Here is a 27,199-nt window from a genome sequence, read left to right as displayed (position 1 = left end):
GTTAGGTGTACTGTATTTATATGCATACTAAAACTTGAACTTGTTTGTAATGCTTTTAGATCCAAACTTAAAATAGACGACATAAAAGAAGCCAACAAAGCATTACAGGTGAGTAAAAAGGTGTCGGTAAACCAGAATAGCTGGAAACTGGGGTATTGAGAAGGCCTTGATTTGGTCCCAGCACCAAAAGGGTGCATACAAAGTACAGAGTGTAGGTGGTGCTGTTCTATTCTACTAGCATCTCCACTGTTTATTTTTTCCTTTTTCAAGATGGGTTTCTCTATGTAGACCTGGCTGTCCTGGGAAGGAGATCTGTCTGCCTCTGCCTCTTGGGGGGCTGGGGTTAAAGGCATGAATCACTATGCTTGCTGAAATGTTTTAAAAAGTGGAAATGGATAACTTAGTACCTGCTAAAGGATATATTAAGGATGAAAAATGACACTGTAGTGCTACTTTAGTAGATAATATATCCTGGATGACTTCTAAAATAGGCCTCTGATGCACACAAGGCTGCTTTGACAGGACTAGAATGTGTCTGAAAGAATCCTCCCATGACATGAGATTATCAGGTCAGCACTTCAGTATCAGTGAGTGATGGCTCTCTATTCCAAATGCCCATTTAAGTTTTTAATCAAAATGTTACATGAAAAGTTATTTTAAAAGTTCTAGAACCTAGATTATGTAATTGCTGTTGATGCCAGCCAACACTCTGAACCAACAACTACCAAAAAAGAGAGAGAGACAGAGAGACTAGAGGGTGTTGAATCTCTTGGAACTGGGGTTACAGAAACGTGTAAGTCATGTGGATGCTGGGAATTGAACTTGGGTCCTCTGGAAGAACAGTAGCACTCTAAATGGCTGAGCCATTGCCCCAGCCCACATTTTTTTAAATGACTCTCCGACTTCATTGACCCTTCCACTTTTTTTAAAGATTTATTTATTTATTATGTATACAATGTTCTGTCTGCACGTATGCCTGCAGGCCAGAAAAGGGCACCAGATCTCATTACAGATGGTTGTGAGCCACCATGTGGTTGCTGATAATTGAACTCAGGACCTCTGGAAGGGCAGTCAGTGCTCTTAAACTCTGAGCCATCTCTCCAGCCCCCCAGCCCACATTCTAAAAAAGATTTCAAACTGCAAAAAATGTTTGCTCTCTTGCTTTTAACCTACCTTAGCTCCTGCCCCAAAAGGGTGCTGCTTCCAGTTCTTGCAGCTATTTCTTCTAGCATCTAGGTCTGTATTCAAAGCAATGTGCAAGTCATACTGCTTTCCCCTTTTTGTAGTACTGGGAATGGAACTGAAAGGGCTTAGCATATACTAGGCAAACACTGTAGCCATGCTACAACATGTTTTCTCACCTTGGATGTGGTGGGGGACCTGTTTGCTCACTCAAACTCATCTTTTCCTTAAATACCCTCAATAAACTTTTTTCTTAGACAGGATTCTCACTATAACCCTGACTAGCCTCAAACTCAGGCATCCTCCTGCCTCTTGAGTGCTGGAATTAAAAGCTGTCATTACCACACCCTTATTATTTCTCCTGATGTCAACTACCTGTCACTTCATTTATTTTCTTTTCTGTTTTACTTCAACACCAGAAAATTCTCATTCTTCTATGACGACAACATAACACCTCTATTAAATGCCAAGTTAGGTGGTTCATTACTTTGACTATGACACACACACACACACACACACACACACACACACACACACACACACACACACACACACACACACACACACACACACACACGGCCTAGGCACTTCTGTCTTGATATTTTTAAGTTCCTCTGACCTTTCTGAGATTGCTTGAACGCCTTCTTTCTTGGGTTCCTTTATTTTGAACAGAAGTGGCTCCCTGAAAAATGAGTTGTTAAAAATGCCTTTTCTGTTTTCATGCTTTTTTCATGCTTTTAAGCTAAGTTCAAGTGTTTCTGATTTGAACACTAATGTTCATCTTTTGCTATTAGGGACTGGTCTGGCTAAAAGACAAAGAGGCAACACACTGTAAGCTTTGTGAGAAGGAATTTTCACTCTCCAAAAGAAAGGTAAGAGGGGTGAAAATGAGCCCAAACATTTTGGCAACAAAAATGGCTTCTAATTCAAGTTAATTTTTTTCTTTTAATTTTCCAATTTAATAGCACCACTGTAGGAACTGTGGGGAAATTTTCTGTAATGCCTGCTCTGACAACGAGCTGCCTTTGCCTTCTTCACCAAAGCCAGTGCGAGTCTGTGACTCCTGTCATGCAATGCTCATTCAGAGATGCTCCTCTAATGTGCCGTGACACAGGACCGCAATCTCCCTGCACAGAAGCACCTGCAATGAGTGTGAGGACCAGTGTAGAACAGTCCACACTGGACCTCTCCTCCAGCTACTCCAGCTAACACACAGGATTCTAAGTTGTACAGCTAATATTGTTTCTGCACTTACCCAGATCTTAGATAGCATGTTTTGTCACTACTTGGAACAATCATTGAATCCTTATGGAAAGGCCGGACAGCAGAGCTAATAATGCACTTTTGCCTTACCTTCTAGAGGCCTTGAAAACAAGGCCTCAGCTTGTGTTCTGAACTGTCAAGTTGGCACTTAGTGCCCATAATTCTCTTAATGCACTTTAAAAGCTTCACAATTCTCAAAGATTGGAAATGCACTCACTCTGTGACAATATGCTAACTGAACATCTTTTTTTGACCATGGACTTCCTTGCCTCAGCTCTGAAGTACTGGGATCATAGATGTGTGCCTCCATACCAGGCCTGTCTAGTCTTGTCTGGTAAGATTCTAATTATATTGTATTGTATTTCTTTCACTCTTTCTACAGTGGACAAGGCCAATAATTTTATCCCATACCTGCCTATACCTTTCATATAGTGAATTAAAGGACCAGCTTTCCCTCTACACTTGAGGGATGTTAAATATAACCACCATCCTTGTCACAGATGCTAATTTTTATAAAGGGTTGGACCCCAGAGATGACAACGACCTTTCTGAGGGATGGAGGGAGACCACAGGCTTTTAATGATTCTAATCAGTAAAAATTAGGAGCATTAAAAACTCTGCCTATGCTATGAGCAGATTAACTTTCTCCACCCCCCACGTCTCTTAGAAAACTTATAGGAAACATTACATTGCAGTGTTTACACCTGCCTACAGTAATTTCACTCATGTACCGTTATGCTATGGCCTTAGGCAGTTAGTGGTTTATTTTTTCAAGCAGAAAAATATTAAATTAAGCCAAGACCATTCAAGATCTTAAATTTAAGTCTTGCGCTTTTAAATCTATAAACTCTATAGAGATTTTACATTCCTAAAATAGTTTAGTGATTGGGCACTTTTCTGATCTCTTAATCTTTAGAATTTTTTTGTTTGTAAAATTTACTGAAATACTGCTGGGCGTTGGTGAGGCACACCTTTAATCCCAGCACTCGGGAGGCAGAGGCAGGCGGATCTCTGTCAGTTCCAGGCCAGCCTGGTCAATGGAGTCAGTTCCAGGCCAGCCTCCAAAACAATACATTAAAACCCTGTCTTGAAACCCCCCCAAAATTACTGAAATATAGCAAATTGCCAAAATTACAAAACCAGTATTTTCACCATTTTTTGAGATACCCCTTTTTGGAAATAGCAACTCGTGTAACCCAAGTTGGTGTGTAGCAGATGTTGACCTTGAACTGACTCTCTGACCTCCACACCTCCCAAGCTGCTGAGATTACATCTGTGTGGTGTTTTATGTGGTGCTGGGGATGGAACCCCTGGCTTTTAGCAGGCTGGCCAGGCACTCTTCCAACGGAATTTGCCCACCCGTTCCATGCCCCCCAAAATGTTGTTTGTTGAGTACTAACAGAATTAAGATGGTAAGGCAAGAAAGAAAGACTGCTATAAATTCAAGGCCAGCCTTGTCCATTCCTAGAATTCCAGATCAGCCATGATATAGACTATATATAATATATATACACACAACACTAGGTGAAAACCTGGCTCAAAAATTAGAAAAACATAAGAATTATATTCTCGAACCATTTAGTATTGATAGGGACAGACTAACATTTTTATGACTGCTGAAAGTGAGCATAAATGAAAAAACTTCAAGTACTTTATCATATGCTTTTTGTCACAAACATGGGCCTTTTCTGGGGCAACATTAACTTGATCCCCACTGTCTGGATGAGTGGTAATATGTTTGCTTACTGTGTGTTAAAACCTTGGGTTCTCAATCCACAGCATTACCACCCCCAAAAAAATTAAGACAAAATCTAGATTTAAGATACCCAATTCATGAAACATTCACAACTTTTTTTTTTGCAAAAACTTCTGTCATTCCCTTACTTACCCTAAGCCAGTACTACCACAAAATTGTAATCATGGTGCCAAGGAATTGTAATTCTAATCTATAATGTTTTTAAAATAAATGTCAATTTTTGGAGACATTAACAACTTTTATTGCTTTAAAGATTTGTTTTTATCTGTTTGTGTGTGTCTGTGTGAGTGTATGCCATGTATGTACAGGTGGCCCAGGAGACTAGAAAAAGGTACTGGATATACTGGAGCTACAGTGAGGTGTGATCTGCTGATGTAGGTGCTGGGAATCAAATTCAGGTTCTCTGAATGAGCAGCAAGTGTTCTTAACCACTGAATCATCTCTCCAGCCACCTCCTTTGAAATTTAAGAAGGTAACTCTTGAAGTGCTTTTTGACCTCTGCCAGTCACACAGAATAGCTCATTAGTGGTAGGCTCTGTGAAGCCCTCAGTCCCAAACTAGAAAGGCAAACTCAGTTTCAGGACTTAGGCTTCAAGTGACAAGCTGTGGCACTCCTTTATTTTATCAGAGATCTCAATCTGGCATCCAACAGTACTTGCCACCTCTCTACTTCCCTCCCGAGTGCTGGGATTAAAGGCATGTACCACCACACTTTCTACCAATGTGTATTATAACCAATAACTGACACAACATTCTAGAATAGACAACATTCCTTTATCTCCCATGTTGATATTTATTACATGAATAACATTTCTAGCAAAAAACAAGTAACAAGTTGAATAACTGAGTTCACATTGACAGGTTTCAATTTGATCCATTAGCCAATTTGGGGAAAAGCCACATTGATCAAAGTGTTAAGATTAGAAAGCACCTTCTCCTTGCTTACACAGAAATGAAATAATGTCAGTATCAAATGCAAAATCCAGCTGCAGCATTGTTACATTTTCCTAAATGTAGACATTTACACAATTAAACACTTTTTCTAGGGTGAGAACATAAGAGTACATCTATCATAGTAAATACCCGTGTATTTACACACTAAGCTCTTCCTGACTCTTAGCTACTCCAACAAACTCAAATTTTGGAAACATTTTTGGTATCTTGGTCAAGTGCTATGAGAATTTTAAAATCTAGGGCTGTATTTTCAACTGATACTCTCACCCTCTTGGGTTCATAATTCATAACACAATTGTGACTATTTAGAATTCAGATGACTCTTAAATTATTCAGAGCTATGCTTGATAAATGAGACTGAAAAGGGAATACAGAATTAGCTGAACTTAAATTCCTGAAGCCACCTGAACACATCTTTAGGCTTTTTATTTACATTGTGTCCAGGACAGAAAGTTAGCTAACTACTCAAGCTCTATTCCAAATGTCTGCTTAGACTTGTCCTCTAACACTGGTATGCTACCTTTTGTAGAGCTAACAGTAAAATACATCATCCCAAATCTTATGAAGGCAGCACATCTTTAAGAGTACCTATATATAAAAAGTAGCAACATCAGTGGTTTCAATATAAAAATTTATTTTAAGTCAAAGTATGCAACAAATAAAACCTACAGAAAACAGATTTTCCCATCACAATCTGTTGCTTTAACCAAATATTTTGAAAACACATTCCTTCAGTCATTATAAAGTTCTTGAAATACAAAAGAAATTCAATCTGTAAGAAAGTCTAGTAGACCGATGTTGTTAGGGCTTGTACGTTGGAAGTGATCTCAGTACATCCCACGCCATCCACCTCCACTCATTCCACCTTGCCCATAGTAACCTCCACCGCCTCCACCACCACGACCTTAAAAAGACATTAAGAACATCCATCAGGAGATGTCCACACAAATCACAATATCTGTATGTTTAGTGAAAGATATTGCCTCAATATAGACTTACCGTAACCTCCCAAGCCATCAGGAGTGCCATATCCTCCACTGTAGTTGTTCCCCATTCCCATTCTCCCAACAGATCCATATCCACCTTGATTATCTGCACATTAAAAAGTAACAGACAGGATGGTTTCCAAACTAGCCAACACTGCTTATTCTAAAAAGTTTATAAACCCAGGTTTGGGAGGGATATGCTGAACCACCAAGGCAGGAGGGTTGTGAGTTTCAGGCCAGCCAGGGCTACAGAGCAAGATGTCCCCACCTCAAATACAAAACTATACATACCCATTCCATCTCTGCCATAGCCTCCCATTCCAGAACCTCCCATTCCAGAGCCATCTCCAGGGGTGGAATTCAAGAAGAGTTCAATATATCGATGTTCTTTAAAAGAGAGGAGAGGGAAAAGGTCAGAATAGTAGAGAAAGGGATAAAATTTAAAGGGATATCAATTAAAGGTCGATTAGCTAGTATTTAAAGCAGGCTTATCCATAAAATATAGGTCAAATGATTTTTAAGCCCTGGGATCTAACAGACATTTTAACAAGTAAACTGCACATACCTATAAAACATATATATAAATGCCAAAGATACCACTTACGCATGTTGTTTTTATCTTTAGACATGGCAGCCACTGCATCTTCATGTGTCACAAACTCTACATCTGCCTCTCCTGTTGCTCTGCCATCGGCTCCAATGTCAATATGAACTCGTATTGGATTGAGTGGTGAGAAGAACTAAATAAAAGTTACTCATTTTTAAATTCCAGTTATTTAAAATTAGCACATACTTTAATTTTCCCTAACCCACTAAAATAAACTACTGAGGGTCTATAAAGGCTCCAGCATTGTGGAAGTAGGCTGAGTCATCCTTTGCTACAGAGGTGGTCCCACTTGGCTCACATGGGGAAGGAGTGCATTTTTTAAAATGCAAAGCACTTACTAGTTTTACAGTAAGACAATACTAAACTAAATGAAAATTGTGAAACTGGGAATACAGTTCCATGACAGAGCATGGTTAGTTAAGAGCATCTTCAAGTTTGGGGTTGTTTTCAGACCCTACTACTAAAGGCAAATGATTGACTCTATTCTTAACTGAGGCTTTTTTTAATCTGCTTAAAATCTCACTTGCTACAGTGAAGACCTCCCCACCAAGAATAATAAAAATACCCACGATATACCACTTACTCACATTAGCAATATCATTTTCTGTTGCACGAAAAGGCAGCCCTCTCATATGCACAAAATGACCACCATGGAAACCTGAACTTGCATCACCAGCTCCACCATAGCCATGTCCTCCCATGCCTAAATTATAAACCATTATGGGTTCATGGTAAGCACACATAAATCAACAAGCCAGCGCAATGACACAAGTTTCTATTATCCCATCAAAGTTGCCTAATTACTTCTGAAAGTTGCTTAGTTACTACTGGCACCTTATAAAGGAAACAGTAAAATTTATTCAGCATGATGATATTCTTAGTTTTTACCTCTTCCATCTCTCATCCTGTCATCAAAGCCATCATTTCCATAGCCATAATTATTATAGCCACCATAGTCATCAAAACCTCCATAGCCTGTGCAAATGTAAGGAAAAAGAAATACCATTCTGAGCAATTTATCTTGTAAAAATCATTTTGTAGTGAATCATTTTAGCTTCTTCAACTAATGTTTGCAACTTACTGCATATGGGAAAAGCAAAAGCAGTTAACCCTTGATGGAAATGTAATCATCCACAGGATAAATTCAAACACATGAAACCCAAATGTCATCTTTATGTCCAGAAGAAACATGCCAGTTATCTTTATTTCTACATTAAGTTTTCTAGGTGTTAATATGTGCATCAATCAAGTTCCATGGTGGAAATCCCACAATTTCATGAACAGGTTTTAAAACCTCATAGGTACTGAAATTACTGCCATTTCTGTATTTCTTGACAAAGTGTCAGGAACATCAAGAAAATGACAACAGAACCTTTGTTCATTAGATACACATACCACCATCATATCCATCACCTCCTCGTCGCATTCTGTCATACATACTTCCACGCCCAGCTCCATAATAACCCCCTCTTCCTCCTATTGGTCTATCATATGGTCCTGGTCGCTGTCCCAGCAATCTTCTTGGTGGATCATAAAATCCTTTGATTTCACTCCTGCTACTCCTGAAGATCTCAATATACCTATTTAAAAAGGTTTAAAGTACAGGCTTCAGCATAGATGTATTAGAGAGTAAATTAGATACTGGGCAAAATACAGTAAGTTTGTCTACATATAGGTACATAACCCAATTTAAATTGCCTAAATAAACCATAAGGTAACATTTTACACCTACAAACTTAAATAATTAAATATTTAAGTTTTACATAAATGAGTAATTTGAAAACACTGAATTATTAATATATTTTTAGTTTGTTTCCTTTAGCACAAGATAGGTATGTAAGAAAAACAGGTGATTATACAAAAACAAATTTAACAACATCCTACAAAGAAATGGAAACAATCTAATTTTAATTTAAACTATTAGCATAATTTCCCCTCCCAAATCTGTAGTTTCCATGTTAAATTTAGGTAATTATCAATTCTTTAATACTACCCCAGAAAAATGTTATGGTTACCCCCCCATTTAAGCAATAGTGACCCACAACCCCCAAAAATAAAAATTTAACACCATCCCAAACTCTCCATCCCCACCTGTGCCCTATTCTTTCCTTGTGTTTCCCCAGAGCATTTTCTGCTATCTCCTTTGAAGCAAACTGCACGAAGGCCTCCCCTGTGCTTCTCCCCTGGTAGTCCATCGTCAATGTTATCCCATTTGGCACGATTTCCAACCCTTTAACCCAAGGACAAATACCCCATCAAGGGGAACAGTGTTAAAGGCTGAAACATTCCCATCTGAATCAAATATTTAAAACAAGTCTAAACAAAACAAAACAAAACAAAAATGCTTAGTTTCCCATCACCCCATAATACAAATGGAATATTTTTCAAATATCATTGGATTAAATATTTTCTGTGATCAGTGTCTTAAAATTATACTTCCAAAAGCCCACTACATGAAAAGCTACAAATCATTTAACTGTGCTCCCAATGCTAACTCATAACCCATGCCATCACAGTTACTCTCAATTAACTATACTATACATCAATCATCGTTTACATAGCCTATACATTCTCTACTGAATTAACTGGAGCACATTTTCCATTTTATAATATAACCCAGATTATCACAAAAGTCCCAAAATCAAATGAGTTTTATAAATTAAAAACCATCTAATAAAAAACACATACAATTAAAATATTACTAAACTTTGACTAGTACTAGAGGTACCTTGGAAAAACTGAACTATTTCCTCTTTGCTGCAACCAAATGGCAATCCTCGAAGTCGCACTGTCCCATCACTAGCGTCATTTGGACCATTATGTTTCATAACCCAATCCATTTCAATACCGCTTGATTTAAATGCTATGAAAATAAACAAGCACATAAAGCAGTCAATCACAACACACTCTTACCAAGACTTGAACACCTCTCACAAGTATCCCAGCACAATGCATGCAAGCTGATTCCCACAACAATCAGCAACACTATACTAACATTCTACTTTGGGGTGGGGTAGGGAAAGGGAATGAAACTCACCCCTCTCATACCAAAGAGCCATGAAGATCTAATAAAAGCTCGCTGAATTCTACCAACAGAGTAAGATTTGTCGTAACACACTTTATTCTTTGTCTCATACCACTTTTTTTTTAAACTTCCCAGACTTCAATATTGACAAAAGCTATGGAATTTCTTTTTTATTTTTGCAGACAGGATGTCATTGTACCCACTATACCTAGCTTGTGTCTGTTTCAAAACAAGGGTCTAACTTTGTAGCTCAGATTAGCTTTCAACTTCAAGCAGTCCTCCTGCCTCAGCTATGAGAGCTAAGATTACCTGAGTCACCCACCCAACTGCAAAAATAATAATAATCACATGAAAGATGTTTATAGTATAATCACCTATTCATATTGAGGTTTGAGTGTTAAAAAAAAATGGTAGCTGCCGGGCGTTGGTGGCACATGCCTTTAATCCCAGCACTCAGGAGGCAGAGGCAGGCAGATCTCTGAGTTCAAGGCCAGCCTGGTCTACAAGAGCTAGTTCCAGGACAGCCTCCAAAGCCACAGAGAAACCCTGACTTGAAAAACCAAAAAAAAAAAAAAAAAAAAAAAAAGCCAGGTGGCCCTCAAGGTCATCTTTGACTACCTTTGGAGGGTAGCCTAGGTAGAAGACCCTGCCTCAAAAAGTAAGACAAGTAAAAAACACCTCAAAACCAAATGATATATGGACTATGATAGACAGTAAGTACATGCCCAAGATCTTTCTTTGTACTTGGGGGCTAAGGCAGAAGGATTGAGTTTGACTAGCTAGGACTACAAGGAAACTGCTTCAACAAACATTCAGATGAGTACCTTTTAACAATAACATGGGGGGTGGGGGATTAAGACAGGGTGACCAAGAACCAGGCTGGTTTTGAATCTCTCAGCCCTGGAGTGCTGGAATTAGTGTCACCACTGCAGTTTACCCAAAGGCAACATATTAACACTCACATGGTATTTAAAATGAACAGCACAAAGCTCCTTGTATCCTCCAAGGAACACACAAGCTAGCCAGATCCCTTACCTAGAGGCAGCCACTTTCCTTCCAAAATTCCAAATATTTCTAGAGTCTAATGCAGAAGTTCCGCAGCTGTGGAAACTTACCAGCCTTTGCTTACTTCACTACACAGATGTGGGAATCCTACTCACCTGAATATTCCAATCTTTCCCTCACTACCTCCTCCCGTCAACAAAACAATTTTTTCAATTGATTCCTTTAGGCCTGAAGGTATATCAACACGATTCACTAATGGTTGAATTTCCTATCATCAGTTAGAGGTGGCATCTACAAAGAGTTAATTATAATTTTTTTAAAATCATATGGTGTCGGGCACGTGCCTTTAATCCCAGTACTTGGGAGGCAGAGGCAGGCGGATCTCTGTGAGTTCGAGACCAGCCTGGTCTACAGAGTGAGTTCCAGGACAGCTTCCAAAACAATACAGAGAAACCCTGTCTCAAAAAACAAAACAAACAAATTTTATGGTAGCACACTACAACAATCCCAGCCCTGGGAGGTTCAGGAGTTCAAGGCCAGACTCTGCCCTTAAAAATAAAGCCCGGGCTGTGGCAGTGCGCCTCTTTGACTGAGGCACTCAGGAGGAAGAGGCAGGCAGATCTATATATAGCATGAGTGTCAGGACAGGCTGCAGAGTCACACAGAGAAACCCTGTCTCGAAACAAAAAACTGGAGGTAGTACCGAGTGCACCTCTTTAATCCCAGCACTCTGGTGGCAAAGCAAGTCAGATATCTGTGAATTTGAGGCCAGCCTGGTCTACATAGTAAGTTCCAGTACAGTCAAGCTATACAGTGAGACCCTGTCTTGAAAAGAAAAAATAAAACAAAGCTAGAGCTTGTCATGGTGGCAGAAAAATGCATTCAAGGTCAGCTAGGGCTACACAGAGGAAAAATGTCTCCAAAAAATCAGGGGGGTGGGATTGGGGAGAAGGAAATGAATTTCTTCTAGAATTCATGCATCAATGAATATAGCTCAATGATAGAATGTCTACCATGTGCCAATCCTTGGATTACATTCTAAACATCTTTTCCCAAATAATACATGCATTAAAGTAAGCCAATCTTTAATTTCTCCTCTACATGTATATATCATCAGCATGTGTTTTGTGTGTACTGGTGACTGAACCTTAAGCCCTGCTGAGAGAAAAAGCCAGACCCAGCTATAAAGCAAATACCATAGAAGGTAACACTCTTAATAGAACCAAAATGGTGAAAACACAGCTTAAAAACTGGCATTATAACTGATTCTTCAGTGCACTTGCTTTAAAAAAAAAAAAAGAGGCCCTACAAGGTGGCACATGTCTTTAATTCCAGCATCTAGGTGACAGTGAGTTCAAAGTCAGTCTAGTGCCAGGACAGCCTGGTCTATATGGAGTTCCAGGATAATCAGGGATACAGAGAGAAACCCCGTCTCCAAAACCAAAACAGCAGTAGGTTAAGTATGGTATCGATACCCATTGCTGTATTTTACAAGAATACTTGTATTCTGTTGTTCTGCTTCAGATGAACCTTTGACAATTAAAGACTATGGATTCTGTAAAGCAGTGGTTCTCAATCTTCCTAATGCTTCGACCCTTTAATACAGTTCCTCATGTAGTGGTAATGCCCAACCATAAAATTTTGTTGCTACTTCATAACTGTAATTTTGCTACTGTTATAAATTGTAAATGTGTGTTTTTCAATAGCCTTAGTCAACCTACAGGCTGAAAACCACTGCTGTAAAACCAGTAAGATGTGCTGGGAGTTGGTGGCGGCCGCATGCCTTTAATCCCAGCACTTGGGCAGAGGCAGGTGAATCTCTAAGTTGGAGGCCAGCCTGGTCTACAGAGTGAGTTCCAGGACAGCCTCCAAAGCAATACAGAGAAACCCTGTCTCGAAAAACAAAAAACAAAACAAAAACCACAGTAAGATGCTCCACAAAATGTCAACTGTATCCGAAAACCATTCAGTCCTGAAAAGAAACAAGAAAATATTAAAGGTGTTTTGATGTCTAACCCCATTCTAGAGTATCCTTGAAAGACAGCACCAAATCAACTTTGAAATAAAAGCTCAGAATATTTTTGAAGATCTCCATTATTTTCTTAAAAACAAACAAAACTTAATACAGCTCAATGGTAGAATGCCTACTTAGCATTCTTGAGGCTGTAAGCTCAGTTCACATCCCAGAGCCACAAACAAAGCCTCCTCCTTAGTTATTCTTTAAATCTACTCTTAAAAGCATTTCTTTTGGAGACACTGGTCCCCACCCAAGGCAGGGTCTTACTCTGTAACCTGAACTGGACTCTCAAATGGGAATACAGGTGCTACCACAGCAGCTTAGGATAGTCCTTCCCCTCAATGTGATGACAAATTCATCATAAAGAGCACTGGCTACTCTTGCAGAGGACCTGGTTCTATTCCCAGTATCACTTGGCGGATCACAGCCTTGTATAACCCAGTTCCTGTGGGTCTGACACTCTAAAGACTTTCTGGCACCGTGCATTCATAGTAGGAACACTCGTACACACACTCGTGTACACACACACACACACACACACACACACACCCCACCCAAAATAAAAATGGGGGAAAGACTAATATTTCAGTAGCAAATCCAAGGGAGAAAGCTCTTTTGTGTGTGTGTAAAATTTAACACACCAGTTTTGCTAGTGTCAACAATAAAGTTCTTATGAAAATAAGATTTCTCTGAAAACCACCAAACTGCAAATAATGCTTTTAGTCTGTGGATATGCTTGTATATGGGAACACACTCATACCTCAGTGCAGTGTGGAGGTTAGAGGAAAAGTTTTGTTCATCAGGTCTTGACTTCAATTAACAAAATTTTACTGGGAAAAGTCAACCAGATTTGGACCACAAACCATCTCATAAGGTGACTTTCCATTCCAAGTCTGAAGTCAATAAGGAAACAGCCTTGCTCTAACATACCTTTAAACTCAATTCTAGAATCCTACTAAAACACTAAGAGCAATTTGTTCTAATACCTTAAAAAGGCTTTCGGAGGCTATGCAACTGTTTACCATTTAAAATACTCCACTTCAACCTTTCTTTGCAACAGTGTCATAAACTATTCACTACACTGCTTTAGGGATCCTATTCTTAGGCCCCTAATTCTAGACATCGAGACAGGAAACAACCTGAGTTACACCACCATTCCCAAATCCAAGAACATTACAGGTGCAGTCCCTTGCCTGTGACCCAACTATAGTGGATGCTAATGCAGAAGGGTGGTTTCAGCCCAGGAGTCACAGGCTGGCCTGAGTAAGCAACAAAACACTACCAGAAAACCTCCCAAGTGTCAGTACCAATTAAAAATACTAGGAGTTAAAATGAGGCCAACTTTTTGACACTTAACTATAACTTCCTAAAAGAAGCAAAAAATTCAATCACAAAAGACTACATATTGGGGCTGGGAAGATGGCTCAGTGGTTAAAAACACTGGCTGTTCCTTCCAGAGGTGCCAGGTTCAATTCCCAGCACCCACATGGCAGCTCACAACTGTCTGTATGTAGCTCCAGTTCCAGGGGGATCTGATACTTTCATACCAATGTGCATAAAATAAAGTTAAAAATATATTTAAAAAAAGACTACATATTATTCCAATTATACACATACCCAGAACATAAAAAACTATAAAAAAAATGATCTGTGATTTCCAAGGTTTGAAATAGAGAACATGTCAGCATAGAATAACTGTTAGTATGTTTATCTTTTTGAAATGATAAAGGCATTTTTAAAATTGAGTGTTAAGAGCCAGGTGGTGGTGGCACATGACTTTAATCCCAGCACTCAGGTCTGGTCTACAAAGTAAATTCCAGGACAGTTGGGGCTGTTACACAGAGAAACCCTGTCTCAAAAAACAAAACAAAAAGTTGTGATAGTCTGACAACTAGTAATGTATTAAAATCCATAGAAATATCTCTTTAAACAGAGGCTGATGGATGTTATGCACTGGGTATGGTGGTGGCTCACAGCTGTCATCCCAGCAGTTAGGAGGCAGAAACATCAAGGTCCTCAAATTTCAAGGCCAGAATAGTCTACAGAGACCCTATCTCAAAACAAAACTATCTTGTTGGCAGAGTCTCCTGTATATATCCAGTTGCACGCTAATTTCAAGAGTCTGTCTGAAAAAACAAAACAAAAAAAGATGTTTACAATGTAATCCAACAAAGAAAATGTGGGCCTATCGGTTCTTTACATTAGAGTCTGAGTTCTTGGCATTTTCAAAGCCCATTAAGGATCTGCTTTTGGCCCAGGGTGTTCTTTTTCCTTTCTAACCCATCTTCAATGAAAATCACCGCCACAAGCACGCAATTAGACTAGATTTTTGTGTGTTTTTTTTCCCAAAACATCACAGTTCAATACTTATTTTAAGCATGCCTAGCCATCAAATGAAAACAAATGTTGACTTCCGGTCTTAACTACAAGTTGACACAAAACACAACTCGTGGTGAATTACCTACAACAAAACCTTAACTATCCACCCCGACCTAAAAGCAGTCCCACAGTTCACCCGGTCCCGGCCCATTTGCAACATACCCAATTCACCCTATTCTACTGGATAAGCCATTCCCTTATCTTACAAAATCACAAACTCTTGGTAAACATCTGATGCGTGTATGGGGGGGGGGGCATCCTTTGGAGATGCGTACGTACTCTTTCCGCAGTTCCAAATCTGGAATATAAAGACCGGCTAAGCGTCCTTTATCTCCTCCCGGAGACTTTCCGTTATCTAGCTTGCCCTAGAGACCAGAGGCTCGGGGACGCCCCGCCTCCGGCCCTCGGCCAGGCCGGGAGAAAAGGCCTCCGCCACCGAGCGGCGGAGTTACAAAGGAGGACCGTGTCCGCCTTTGTCCTGCATCTGGGAGTGGAGCGCGCTCGCCGCCCGCCGTCGGCTGCTCCTCTCCCCAGCTCCACCTGTCTCACCCCGGGAAACGGCGTCAGCAGTCACTAGCAGCGCCGCCAGCCCAGGTAGCCCCTCCGAGACCACGGAGGCCGGAGGCCGCTGTGGGAGGTCCGGCTGGGCCGCGCCGCGCCGGGCGCCATTTCCACCGGGAGCGCGTCCCGCCGCCCCGCTCTCCCTGCTCGCCGAGCTCCCCCACCCTCACCCCCACCGGAGAGCTCGGACCAACACCCACCCCTCCCCAACCCCCGGCCTCCCCAACCCTTTCCGCAAGCTGGAGACGACCAAGTAGCCCGAGCGGGGAAAGGCGGGAAGGCGACCCCGGCAGCCACCGGCCGGCCCCAAGATGGCGGCAGCCGAGCGGCGGGGAGAGCGGCCGAGCGGCTGGAGAGCGCGGCGTCGGCCCTCCTGCCGGAGGCCCGCCGACTCCACACTCCCTCACCCGCTCCCGGTCGCCTCGGCCTTCTCCCGACTCGGCTCGCTGTCGGCACCGCCGGCCCAACCTACCCCCTTCTACTTCAGATACCCCGCGGGGCGCTAGTAACGCCGACTCCAACGCTCGCGGGCAGGGACGGCCGGCTGGTCCGCGGGGAGCGCTCCCGACGACAACGGTTGTTCCCTCCCAACCGTCTCCGGCGGCGACAACCGCTGAGGGAGCTGCGCAGCACAAGACACTGGCAATGGGGGGATGGGAGGGGGCGAGTGAGGGGGGGGGGGCGGGGCGAAGCGCCCCGGGCGGCCCGCGCTGCTCTCGCGAGACATGACTGACAGGACGGCCTCGGCGGGGGCGGGGCGGAATGCACCTGCGCACTCGGGGGCCTGCCCGGTCGGGGCCGTAGCGGGCGCGGTCCGGGCTCGGGGCCCGAAGCGGGAGGGGTCCGGGCTCGGGGGCTGAGGCGGACTCCGGAGCTCTGGCTTACCCGACAGCCTTCAGATCCTCCGAGCCCGCTCTTGTCGCTCCCACGCTTCTGAGGAACCGTGGTGTCGCGGTTTGCTGAGGCTCGTTCCCGCTCCACTGGGACTAAATCCCGTAAAGGCCCGCCCTTGCCCCTGCGTGGAAGGAGCCACGTGGTTCTGCCCCCCCAAAACCAGGGAAAGGTTTTTCTTGTCCACCATGTTTGCGTTATGCAATCAGAAAGAATGGGTGTCTCGCCTGAGGAGATACAGAAACACCGATGCAAACACACCGAGCAGGATTTCGGTCCTAGCCTGGGGGTTTGCTCTCCTGCCTAGCCAGCCTTGACCTCTTGGTTGATTTCTTACCTGCCATGTTTAATTTTTTATTTCTCTTCATTAAACCCAGTGACAGATCAGTGGCTCGTTTTCTAGATAGTTTGGTGTACCTGGAAATTATGCTACAGGAGACACCTAAGACATGCTTTCTGGGGTGCCGTGCTGGTACCAAGGTTCCTCATGACACATTTATGGTCTTTTAAGATTTAACTCAAATGGCACATCGAAAATCTGGGAAGGTGCAGTCCTGGGATAACAGACTTAGAGCAAAGCAAGTCACCGGCAAAGAGAGGATGAGTTTAGTCTCAGGCCAGGCAGGACAGGTTAAGGCTGTAAACGTGAGTGTGAATGGGGGTGTGATACAGTCACCCTTCAAGGTGCACTTCAAAGATGTCTTTGTGCTAAAGACACTGGGAAGCCCATTAGGAGTGGAGTGGGGTTGGGTGGGGTACATTAGCAGTGTAGAAGGATGGGTTTTATTTACCATGAGATTTGTGTGTGTGTGTGTGTGTGTGTGTTTAGGCTGGAGCCAGGAGGCCAATTACTTAGTTTCTGTTATGGAAACTTCTTATTTCACAGCTCAAACCTACTTAAATGCTTTTAGCACGATACTGACTTTAACCCAAAATATTCCTCAGAGAAAAGGGTGGGGGGAACAGTGTAATTATTATTACAGACAGGAAAACCAAAAGAAGTTGCAGAGCCGTAAGGGTTTATTTATAACTTACTGTCTTTGTTTTTGTTCTTGGGTAGTCAAGGATATCCTTGAACTCCTGATCCTCCTACCTCCATGAAATCTGTGTCCTTACAGCCCTACAAGGTGGCATTCATTCCCCAGATGCTGCTCTTAATCCCCAAACAGGTAAAAATAGTTCCCGGAGAGATAGAGCCAGAGTAACATAACTCTAAACTGTGTGTGTGTGTGTGTTTGGGAGGGGATTACAAGTAAGTTAGTAGTTTACTGGTTATAGACTTCTGCTGAGGCTTGGTTATCCTATTATTACTATAACCCCCCCAAGGTCTCCCCTTTCTTTTAATAGCTAGGGATTAAATTTAGGACCTAAAGCATGTTCTCCCTTTAAAAAGTAATTGGTTTATTAATAAAACTCCAAGCTCCACACTTAGGGTGAATTCTCCCCTGGGCCTTCCTTCCATGGGTTTAAATTACATGGCTTCTTCTTTCAGTCTTTCAACCTGATTTGGTAGGTGGAATTCTGTAATCCCTTTCACTCTTCTCCTGGAGTTCAGTCTACTTAGGGCCTGAATGAATTTGACATTCTTTGCACACACTTTGTGTGGTTATGGGTGACCTCCTCAATCATCCTCATGATTCTGATGTATGGCTTTGCACCACCCAATGGTGATGTTTCTTTTGGAGGTATTTTGTTTTCCATAATTTCTTGATGGTGAGCACTCTTTACAAGCACTGTGAAGATTTAAAAGGCCTTTTGCCTTTTTGTTACAGCGAGTAGGAATCTTTTAGTTTAAAGATGCATTACCGGTGGTAAATGTAATTTTTCTTAGCTTCTTAGTTTACTAGTATATATAAAAAATCCTGTTCCTCCCTCACACATTTGAACCCTGTTAGTAGGGGTTGGTGCAATTGGACCCTGCTGCTCCAGTGATGCCTGCAGAATTGTTTCCAGATTGATCGCTAAGGAACTGTTTCCATGGAGATGGTTACAACTCAGGGCTCCCAGCTGCTTTCGTGATCTCCATTCTCTTCCCCCCCCCTCTTTCCTCCCTTTCCCCCATCTCTCTGCCACCCTTCTCTTTCTCTCTCCTTCCTCTCTGGGCTCTCCCATTAGCATAGTGATCAGAGGGACCATGAAGAGGATTTTTGTCACAGTTTACAACGTGACAAAGATGAAGCAGGAGGAGGAAATGGAAGTACCCAGCCTCCCAGAGGAAGGCAATACGAGGCACACGTGACTATGTATTAATCCATCAGAATGAAGAGAGGAAAATTCCATGCAAGGCCTGCCTGAAAATGAAAGAGAAATTGAGAAATGACATTCTCTTAGGGGCAGAAGGAGCACATTAGCTAAAAACTAATTTACAGTTGATGCTTGTGTATCCCTAATGATACTGCAGAGTATCATTAATGTGGGATAATCATAACCATTTTGCCTGTATGAAAACAAACCAAGAACAACAAGCCACAGAAACATATTGGTGTTGTGTCTAATGAGTGTTTAATGGCTTTGTCCCAGCAACTCTGACTAAAGCTTTGAGAAGGGGCTTCTCCTGTTTACGTCCTAACTACCTGGTGTCTTTAGAAAAGCGACCACCTTCTCCTCATGTCCATCATTGTGTCTCAGGACAAGGCTTTCAGACAAAGATTTCATTTTTTTTTTTTATTTTTTTTTGGTTTTTCGAGACAGGGTTTCTCTGTAGCTTTGGAGGCTGTCCTGGAACTCGCTCTGTAGACCAGGCTGGCCTCGAACTCACAGAGATCCGCCTGCCTCTGCCTCCCGAGTGCTGGGATTAAAGGCAAAGATTTCATTCTTGAGACATTGTTTAAATTACTTCACTGGGAACTATGGAAACCAAAAGAAACCTTATCTGGTTCTAAGTAAGCAAAAGGTAACCTTACCTCAAAAACCTTACCCATTCATTCTCTGTATTTGAGAGTGCCCGTGCTTGTGTGTGCATGGAGGCCAGGGTGCAAGCGTCTTATTTTTCATTTTTAACTGTGTGTTTGAGTGTGTGTGATGTGCTTGTATTTGCAGCGCAGGTGTGAAGGTCAGAGGGCAGCTTTCAGGGATTACTTCTCTCCTACCCTGTGGGTCCTGGGGAGTCAAAGTCAGGACATTAGGTTTAGCAGCAAGTGCTGAGCCATCTCACCCGGCCCCATGTACGTCTTGATGAGACAGAGTCTCTCACTAGCCTAAGGTTTGCCCAGGCTAGGCTAGCTGGCCAGCAAGCCCCAAGAGATTCTCCTGTCTAAGCCCCATGTCCAGCTTCTTTTCCATGGGCTCAGACTCAGTTTCTCATGCTTGCAAGGCAAGCACTTTGCCCCATGAGCTAGCTCTTCAGCCCCCTTTAGCTCAGTTTTGAAAATAGTTCCAAATGCTGAACATTAATTCTGCTCCAGTGATTACTGTGGGAGCCAAAGCGGGGCGGGGAACAGGAAAAGTGAATCACCACAGTGACTTTGGGAATATCTAAGTGGGCGACTATATAGAAAATTCAGCATAGATCGTTTCTCACAACACGATTTTTAGTTTTGTATATGTGCTCCTTTTTGTTACCTGGCCCTGGACTCCTCTGGAATTCTCCATTCTACAGGGTCAGTCCACATGTGCTGTTGACAGGTGTTCACCACATCTATCTGTTAAGCTTCTTTGTCTTCAAGATTTAGGTGTATGTATGTGTGTGGGTGTCTGCAGGAGTTTGGGCACTGTGTACTCACAGGTGACCTCAGGCTGGAAGGCATTGGATCCCATGGAACTGGAGCTATAGGCCGTTGTGAGTCCCTTGTTGTGGGTTCTGAGTACCAAACCTTCATCCTCTCCAGGCAGTGAGCACTCTTGACTGCTAAGTCATCTTACCTGCCCCCATATGCCTCTGCCTCTTTTTTTTTTTTTAATTTAGAAAGGAGCTTGCTTCACTGATCAGTCCCAGCTCCCTCACACTCCCCTCCTCCCCCGCTCCCTGCCCAATTCCCATTCTGCTGCTTCCCAGGGACGGTGAGGTCCTCCATGGGAGATCTCCAAAGTCCAAAGTCCAGGGCAGGGCCTAGCCCCCCCCACCTCTTTTTTTTGTTTTGTTTTGTTTTTGTTTTTGTTTTGTTTTTCAAGGCAGGGCTTCTCTGTATTGAGGGTTTCTCTGTATTGTCTTGGAGCCTGTCCTGGAACTCGACTGGTAGACCAGGCTTGGTCTTGAACTCACAGAGATCCGCCTGCCTCTGCCTCCCGAGTGCAGGGATTAAAGGCGTGCGCCACCACTGCCCGGCCCACACACACCTCTTAATGAGACAGAGTCTCTTGCTGGCCTGCGGGTTTCACCAGCACCATTTGTTGAAGATGCTTTCTTTTTTTTTTCCCGTGTGCATTTTCTGGCTTCTTTGTCAAAAATCAGGTGTCCATGGGTGTGTGGACCTATGTCTGGGTCTTCAGTTCCATTGATCATTGTCTGTTTTTATGCCAATATCTTGCCGTCTTTCTATTAGGATTGGTCTATAGCAGTTTGACATGGGAATTATGTTATCACTAGCAGTTTTCATTATTCAGGATTGTTTTGACTATCCTGGTTTATTATGCTTCTATATGAAGCTGAAAATTGTACTTTAAATTTCTGTGAAGAATTATGTGGAATTTTTATGGGTTTGTGTTTAATCTGTAGATTACTTTTGGTAGGATGGCCATTTTCATTTTATTTTATCAATCCTACTGCTCCACGAGTATGGGAGATTTTTCCCTCTTCTGATGTCTTCTTCAGTTTCTTTCTTCAATGTCTTTTTTTATTTGTTTTTTTGTTGTTGTTGTTGTTGTTGTTGTTTGTTTTTTTGAGACAGGGTTTCTCTGTGATTTTGGAGGCTGTCCTGGAACTAGCTCTTGTAGATGAGGCTGGTCTCGAACTTACTCTCACAAAGATAAAGGCATACCCTACCACCACCCAGCTCTTCAATGTCTTAAAGTGTTTATTGTATTAACCTTTCACTTGCTTGGCTAGAGTTAATCCCCTCGCCCCTTGTGAGGCAATTGTGAAAGGTATTATTCCCTGATTTCTTTCTTGTTCTGCTTGTCATTTATATATATGAAAATTATGGGTGGTTCTGCTAATTTTGTATCCTGCTACTTTTTTTAAAAATTGTTTTGTTTTAGTTTTTCAAGACAGGGTTTCTCTGTGCTGCTGTGGCTACTCTGGAACTCACTATGTAGACCAGGTTGACCTGGAACTCATGGATCTGCCTGCCTCTGCCTCCTGAGTGCTGGGATCAAAGGCATGTGTCACCACCACCTGGTGTGTTCTGCTTGCTACTTTGCTGAAAGTGTTTATCTCTGTAGAAGTTCCTTGGTGGAGTTTTTAGGGTCTTTATGTGAGAAATAATTCATCTGCAAATAAAGATACTTTGACTTTTTCCCTTTCTATTTGTGTCCCCTTGATCTCCTTCAGTCTTCTGATTGCTCTAGCTAAGACTTCAAGTGCTGTATTGAATAGGTGTGGAGAGTGGACGACAGCCTTGACTTGTTCCTGATTTTAGTGGAAATGAAGCTTAGTCATGATTGTCAGTTTAATTGGATTGAAAGATGCCGAGGAGATTAGCCAAGTGTAGTTCCTGTTTCCTTTCTCTCTGAGCATGATTGCAGAGATGAACTAGGTTGGGGAAGGCCTGGCCTGCATGTGAGTGGCATCATCCATTAAGGGGTGGGTAGGAGAATGGAGTAAGAGGCCCCTAGTGCATGCTCGATCCCTATATATCTCTCTCTCTCTGCCTCCTGGCTACTACCCCCATATCTGCTCTGTTCTGTTAACCTCTTAACCCACATGCTACCTAAACCCTCTGAAAAGGAACCAAAATAACTCTTACAAGTTTAAATTCTGCTCTGTTACTTTGTTACAATGATGAGAAATTAACTGTCATTCCTGTTATTGCTGTTATTCTGTTTTGAGACAAGGTCTCACTATGTATCCCTGGCTGTCCTGGAATTTGACATAGACCAGGCTGGCCTTAAGCTCATAGAGCTCCACCTGCCTCTGCCTCCTGAGTGCTGGAGTGGAAGGTGTGTGCCACTAGGCCCAGCTACACTTGCTATTCTTGCAGAACCCTTGGGCTCAGTTCCCAGACCCCTTTAACTCCAGCTCCAGGGGATTCAATGTCCTCTTTTTGCTGGGCATAGGTGCACATGTGCACACACTTTCAAATAGAGCTTAAAAATAAACTCTTCTCAACATCTCATGTTCCCGCTGTTTCTTATAAACATTTACTTAAAGTCAGTTGTTTGCCTCAGTAACTTCCCTACCACTCAGGCAGACATAATGTTATTAAACAGTTGGTTGGCTGATTTTGATAAACAGTTCTGGAGAAAAAGCTGTTTTTACTATGTGAACCAAATCAGGTTAATAGAAAAAGCTTTGCTATTGGGGCTCTGCCAGGAAAATAGTAGAGAAACCAAGCCAAGCTGTAATTCATTATGAACATACCCTTTCCTTTCAGAGACTGTCAGATTGTTCCAGAATGGCAGTGGTCTCCTCTTCTTCCTACTCCTCTTCCCCGACCCCTCCCTTCCTACCCTCTTTCTCAATTTTATTTGCTTTTGAGAGAGGGTATCACTCTGTAGTTCAGGCTACCCTGGAACTTATTATGTATATCGGGTTGGCCTTGAACATATGGCTAGCCTCCTCTGCCTCTTACATGCTGGTATTGCTATTAGGTTTCAAACCCCTGACAGATGACTGAGGTATCTATTTAACATGTCAAAGCAGACCTGGCCGCCCGGTTCTTCTGCCTCCTCAGCCCCACATCTCACAGAGCCCTCCTGGCTGGTATATTCCACCCCTATCCTGGACTCTCCAGCCCAGGGGGCTGGGCTGCTTATCCCTGTGTAATCCAACCTTTTTGGTTGCCTCCTCTGTTTGTTCCTCTGGGCCTCCCCACACGGTATAGCTCAGTGTGGACATGTTCCCTCCGTACTCTCCCAGATGTTCCTGTCCCTGCCTCTACCTATGCTCTTTCATGTATCTACAATAAACCTCCTCCTCCAGCATACCAAGGAGCACTCATGTTTCCTTTCCTTTTTATTTCTTTTCTTCATTCAAACATGAATTACTAAGTGTGACAGCGTGTAGCCTTCCTTGGCTGTCCTGGAACTTGCTCTGTAGATCAGGCTGGTCTCCTGAGATCAAGAGATGCCCCTGCCTCTGCCTCCTTAATGCCATGATTAAAGGTGTGTGCCACCACTGCCTGGGCGATTTCAGGGAATACAGTGTTGCGTCACTTGATTCAGGGCAAATAAGACAGGTGTCAAAGGAGCATTAGTCTTTTCTGTACTTTCTTACTGTTTATTAAAGGAGTGCATATTCGCCTGGCAGTGCTGGCACATCCCTTTAAGTCCCAGCACTCGGGAGGCAGAGGCAGGGGGTTCACTATGAGTTTCAGGTCAGACCGGTCTACAGAGCAAGTTCCAGGACAGGCTCCAAAGTTACAGAGAAACCCTGTCTTGAAAAAAACAAAAGAGTATATTCATGCCAAATTGAGGATTAAAAACCAAGTTATGAAGAAGAGAAACCTAGCGCTAAGAGAGATAGCTCAGGGGTTAAAAGTATCTGCTACTCTTGCAGTGGATCAGGTTCGGTTCCCAGCACCCACATCTGGTAGCAGGTGATAAAAAGCCATTTCAGAAGGGGTGGTGTGCTTAACCTTTGGGGGAGAGAGAATAGCTAGCTTAGGAGACCAGAGGAATGGGAAGGGTGAGCACTTTGCAAGGCTGGCTTGTCAGTGCTTAGTGGAGACCAAGCCAGTGGCAACAGGGGATAGTGGCTAGGCCCAGAGGAAAGTCTGTGAATCCAGGAAATAGAGGAGACAGAAGATGGTGGGAGAAACTAGACTTGTTTATGTTGTTCTTGGGCTGTGGATTTTTCTGACATAAAACAGAATATGCTGTATACCTGATATCGATGTATAAATAATGAGCATTAACACAGTAAAATGTTCAATAAAAAAAAAAAAAAAAAAAAAAAAGAAGGGGTGGTATCCAGGACCGGAGAGGAAGGGCTGATGCACAGAGAGGAGATGTCAAGGAACCTCTGAACAGACAGCCTTTTGGACTTCTTCCAGCAGGTCTGTTAGCATGAAAGCATGCCCTTTTATCTAAGCACATCTCTAACCCGTTGTTACTATGCTCATGCAAGGAGTCTTAGGGGCAGGGTTTAGAAAACTTTCCATAGCCAAATACGAGGAAGTTTCCGGCCCGGAAACTCCTTTCTCCTCTTATACTTCGGTTACATTCTGCAGGTCCCCTATTAAAGACCTGGGAAGGTATCCCCAAAAGTGCAAGCTATACTAAACCTTTTGTTGGCATTAGTCCTAGCAAAGGCTATGATGAGAGGCTGTTGGAGGTGCATTTGACCAACAAATGCGTTCAACCCCCCAGCTATGGAATCTAGTGCCTGAACTGTGGCAGGCATTTTTACTTAGTTTTTTGTTTCTATTTAGTGTGAAAAATGCTGTTTAACTGCTCTGCTGTACAGCAGGGTTTCTTAAGGGAGTGTTTTCATTTTTGTTTTGTTTTTTAAATATTTAATTTATTTATTATGTATACAATCTGCTGCCTGCAGCCCTAGTTTTTGTTTTTTTTTAAGCTTCTCAGGCCCTATAGAAATCTGAGCCTCACATTGGTTCACCAAAATGCTGTCATTGTTTTTTGTTTTGTTTTGTTTTTGTGTTTTTTTCCCTCTTTACTCTTTTTTTGGGGGGGTGGGTGGGAAATGCCAAGTCACAACATGGAGGCTTATTATTTCTTATAAATGCCTGGTCTTGGGGCTGGAGAGATGGCTCAGTGGTTAAGAGCACTGACTGCTCTTTCAGAGGTCCTGATTCCCAGCAAGTACATGGTGGCTCACAACCATCCATAATGAGATCTGGTGTCCTCTTCCGGCTTGTAGACAAACTTGCAGACAGAACTCTATAGATGATAAAAATAAAATACATCTAAAAAAAAAAGTCTAGTCTTAGCTTGGCTTGTTTCTAACTAGCTTTTCTAAATTTAAATTATCCCTCTATCTTTTGCCTTTTCCTTTTCTTACTTCTGTATATCTTTCACTCTCCATCTCTGGCTGGGTACCTAGCTCCTGGCATTCTCCATCCCTTGCTCTATCTTGCTCCTTCCTCTTCCCAGATTTCTTCTCTCTGCCTGCCAGCCCCGTCTATCCTTTCTCCTGCCTCTCTATTGGCTGGCCAGCGCTTTATCAGACCATCAGGTGTTTTAGACAGGCAAAATAACACAGAGTTAAACAAATGCAACATAAAAGAGTACAGCACATCTTTGCATCATTAAAACAAATATTCCACAGCATAAACAAATGTAAGACACCTTAAAATAACATTCTACAACACACAGGTGTTCCCAGCCACTTGGGTATTAGTTAATTCCAGATGTAGTCAAATTAACAACCAAAAATAGCCATCACATATATACACATTTTAAAGACCTGTTTGCTGGGTATTTAGCTTAGTGGTGGAGTGCTTGCCCAGCCTGCATGAGGCCCTGGGTTTAAACCATGTATATATAAATATATATTTTCCTTACTTAGGATTTGATAATCCAGAATAATCAGTTGGTTAAAGTTTAACCTAATTCCCTCCTCTAGTTACAAAACATACATATGGGTTCTTGGGAGCTATACTGTGGACAACTTAAGGGAGTCATTATTTTGACTGCTACTGTACTAACAATGACTTGAAACTTTGGGACATTTACTATGTATTGGGCAGGAAATATAGAGGTAGGAACACTTAAGGGCCAACTAGTGGGATAACTACACTATCAGAAAGCACACTCTTTCCCCCTTGTCTAGTCCCTTAGCATTTTGTCTCCTTGCTTGTCGTGGTCCATAGACCAGGCTGTTGCATTTCTAGCATCAACGTGTTCAGCCCCAGGGTAGGGGGTGGGGAGGTAGTCTATTGTCTTAGATCTGTTCCCTTTAATCAGAGCTGAGGAAAATTCTTCCCACAATCTCTCTGGCCTCCTTTCTCTAACTGAGACTTGTCACCATCTAGCTGTAGGACAATCTTTAAGAAGGATAATCTTTAAGACTGAACATCTGTCAGAGAGAATGAAATTGTTCTAAACTGGCAGAGGCCTTGCACAACCCTAAAGTCAAAACAAAACCCAAGTTCTTTGAGGAAGAGAATGCAATGTTGGGTATGTTGTGGGTGGAGAGCTAGGGACATCATGTTGAATAAGTGAATGACACCAGTTATTAGAACCTTTGAGACCCACTCTTTAAAAATACTTTTTTTGTTGGTGGTGGCTTGGGAAGAAATATAGGAACTTAAAAAAACCCTTAAGGGTAGAAGTCTATTCTTCAGTAATAAATTAAATAAAAAGCACATACCAAGCCAGAGCTGGGTATGAGGTATATCCATACTCTGAGGCAAAGGACTTACTTGAGCCCAGGGGTCTTAGGCCAGTGTGTGCAGCATGGTGAGGAAACCTCTCCCTGACAAAACAATTGAGAACTTGGGGGGTTGTAAACCTTGTGTTAAGCATGAGTGAGTCCCTGGGTTTATGCAGATATAGACAGATATAGTTTGTTTGC

At 42.4% G+C, this 27,199-nt stretch overlaps 3 protein-coding genes across 12 annotated transcripts in view; 2 read left to right on the top strand and 1 right to left on the bottom strand.

The window, feature by feature from the left end:
* The window catches only part of Rufy2 (RUN and FYVE domain containing 2), a 33,014-nt gene extending 26,107 nt beyond the window's left edge, over positions 1 to 6,907 (top strand). For 2 of the 4 annotated variants that reach the window (XM_040732170.1, XM_040732172.1), the window contains exons 16-20: positions 60 to 108; positions 1,977 to 2,054; positions 2,148 to 2,779; positions 4,510 to 4,673; positions 6,767 to 6,907. In XM_040732170.1, coding sequence (XP_040588104.1) covers positions 60 to 108; positions 1,977 to 2,054; positions 2,148 to 2,291 — 271 coding nt within the window. In that variant the 3' untranslated portion in view covers positions 2,292 to 2,779; positions 4,510 to 4,673; positions 6,767 to 6,907. Of the gene's footprint in view, positions 1 to 59; positions 109 to 1,976; positions 2,055 to 2,147; positions 2,780 to 4,509; positions 4,674 to 6,766 lie in introns of those variants that run through there. The other 2 variants (XM_040732171.1, XM_040732173.1) reach the window with 2 other exon arrangements.
* On the bottom strand, positions 4,975 to 16,712 carry Hnrnph3 (heterogeneous nuclear ribonucleoprotein H3). Of its 7 annotated transcripts, none has more exons than XM_013113877.3 (10): positions 16,621 to 16,712; positions 9,477 to 9,611; positions 8,840 to 8,978; positions 8,144 to 8,328; positions 7,637 to 7,723; positions 7,336 to 7,451; positions 6,746 to 6,881; positions 6,433 to 6,528; positions 6,155 to 6,247; positions 4,975 to 6,059 (listed from the first exon to the last, which is right to left on the bottom strand). In XM_013113877.3, exons 2-10 carry the CDS (start codon positions 9,586 to 9,588, stop codon positions 5,983 to 5,985), a joined length of 1,041 nt encoding a protein of 346 aa, XP_012969331.2. In that variant the 5' UTR covers positions 9,589 to 9,611; positions 16,621 to 16,712; the 3' UTR covers positions 4,975 to 5,982. The 7 variants fall into 7 exon arrangements, with proteins under 7 accessions (XP_012969331.2, XP_040588110.1, XP_012969333.2 ...); XM_040732176.1 differs by lacking the exon at positions 16,621 to 16,712 and adding an exon at positions 16,227 to 16,357; XM_013113879.3 differs by lacking the exon at positions 16,621 to 16,712 and adding an exon at positions 16,208 to 16,341.
* Positions 15,633 to 27,199, top strand: part of LOC101838315 (phenazine biosynthesis-like domain-containing protein 2) — a 25,168-nt gene continuing 13,601 nt past the window's right edge. The window contains exon 1 of the mRNA XM_040732177.1: positions 15,633 to 15,768. The gene's annotated coding sequence lies outside the window, so the exon portion shown is untranslated. The remainder of the gene's footprint in view (positions 15,769 to 27,199) is intronic.

The sequence above is a fragment of the Mesocricetus auratus genome, unplaced genomic scaffold, assembly GCF_017639785.1.
Source record: "Mesocricetus auratus isolate SY011 unplaced genomic scaffold, BCM_Maur_2.0 Super-Scaffold_100027, whole genome shotgun sequence".
In the NCBI taxonomy this organism is placed as follows: Eukaryota; Metazoa; Chordata; class Mammalia; order Rodentia; family Cricetidae; genus Mesocricetus; species Mesocricetus auratus.
Note: the sequence above shows the minus strand (reverse complement) of the source record. Positions and strands in the feature narration are given on the sequence as shown.

Coding starts and splice junctions, on each gene's coding strand:
- Hnrnph3 (XM_005070815.4), bottom strand. CDS start 9,633: ATGTGCTTGTTTATTTTCATAGCATTTAAATCAAGCGGTATTGAAATG. Junction 7,452..7,636: donor CAGGATGAGAGATGGAAGAG/GTAAAAACTAAG, acceptor TTTATAATTTAG/GCATGGGAGGACATGGCTAT. Junction 6,060..6,154: donor TGATGGCTTGGGAGGTTACG/GTAAGTCTATAT, acceptor TGTCTTTTTAAG/GTCGTGGTGGTGGAGGCGGT.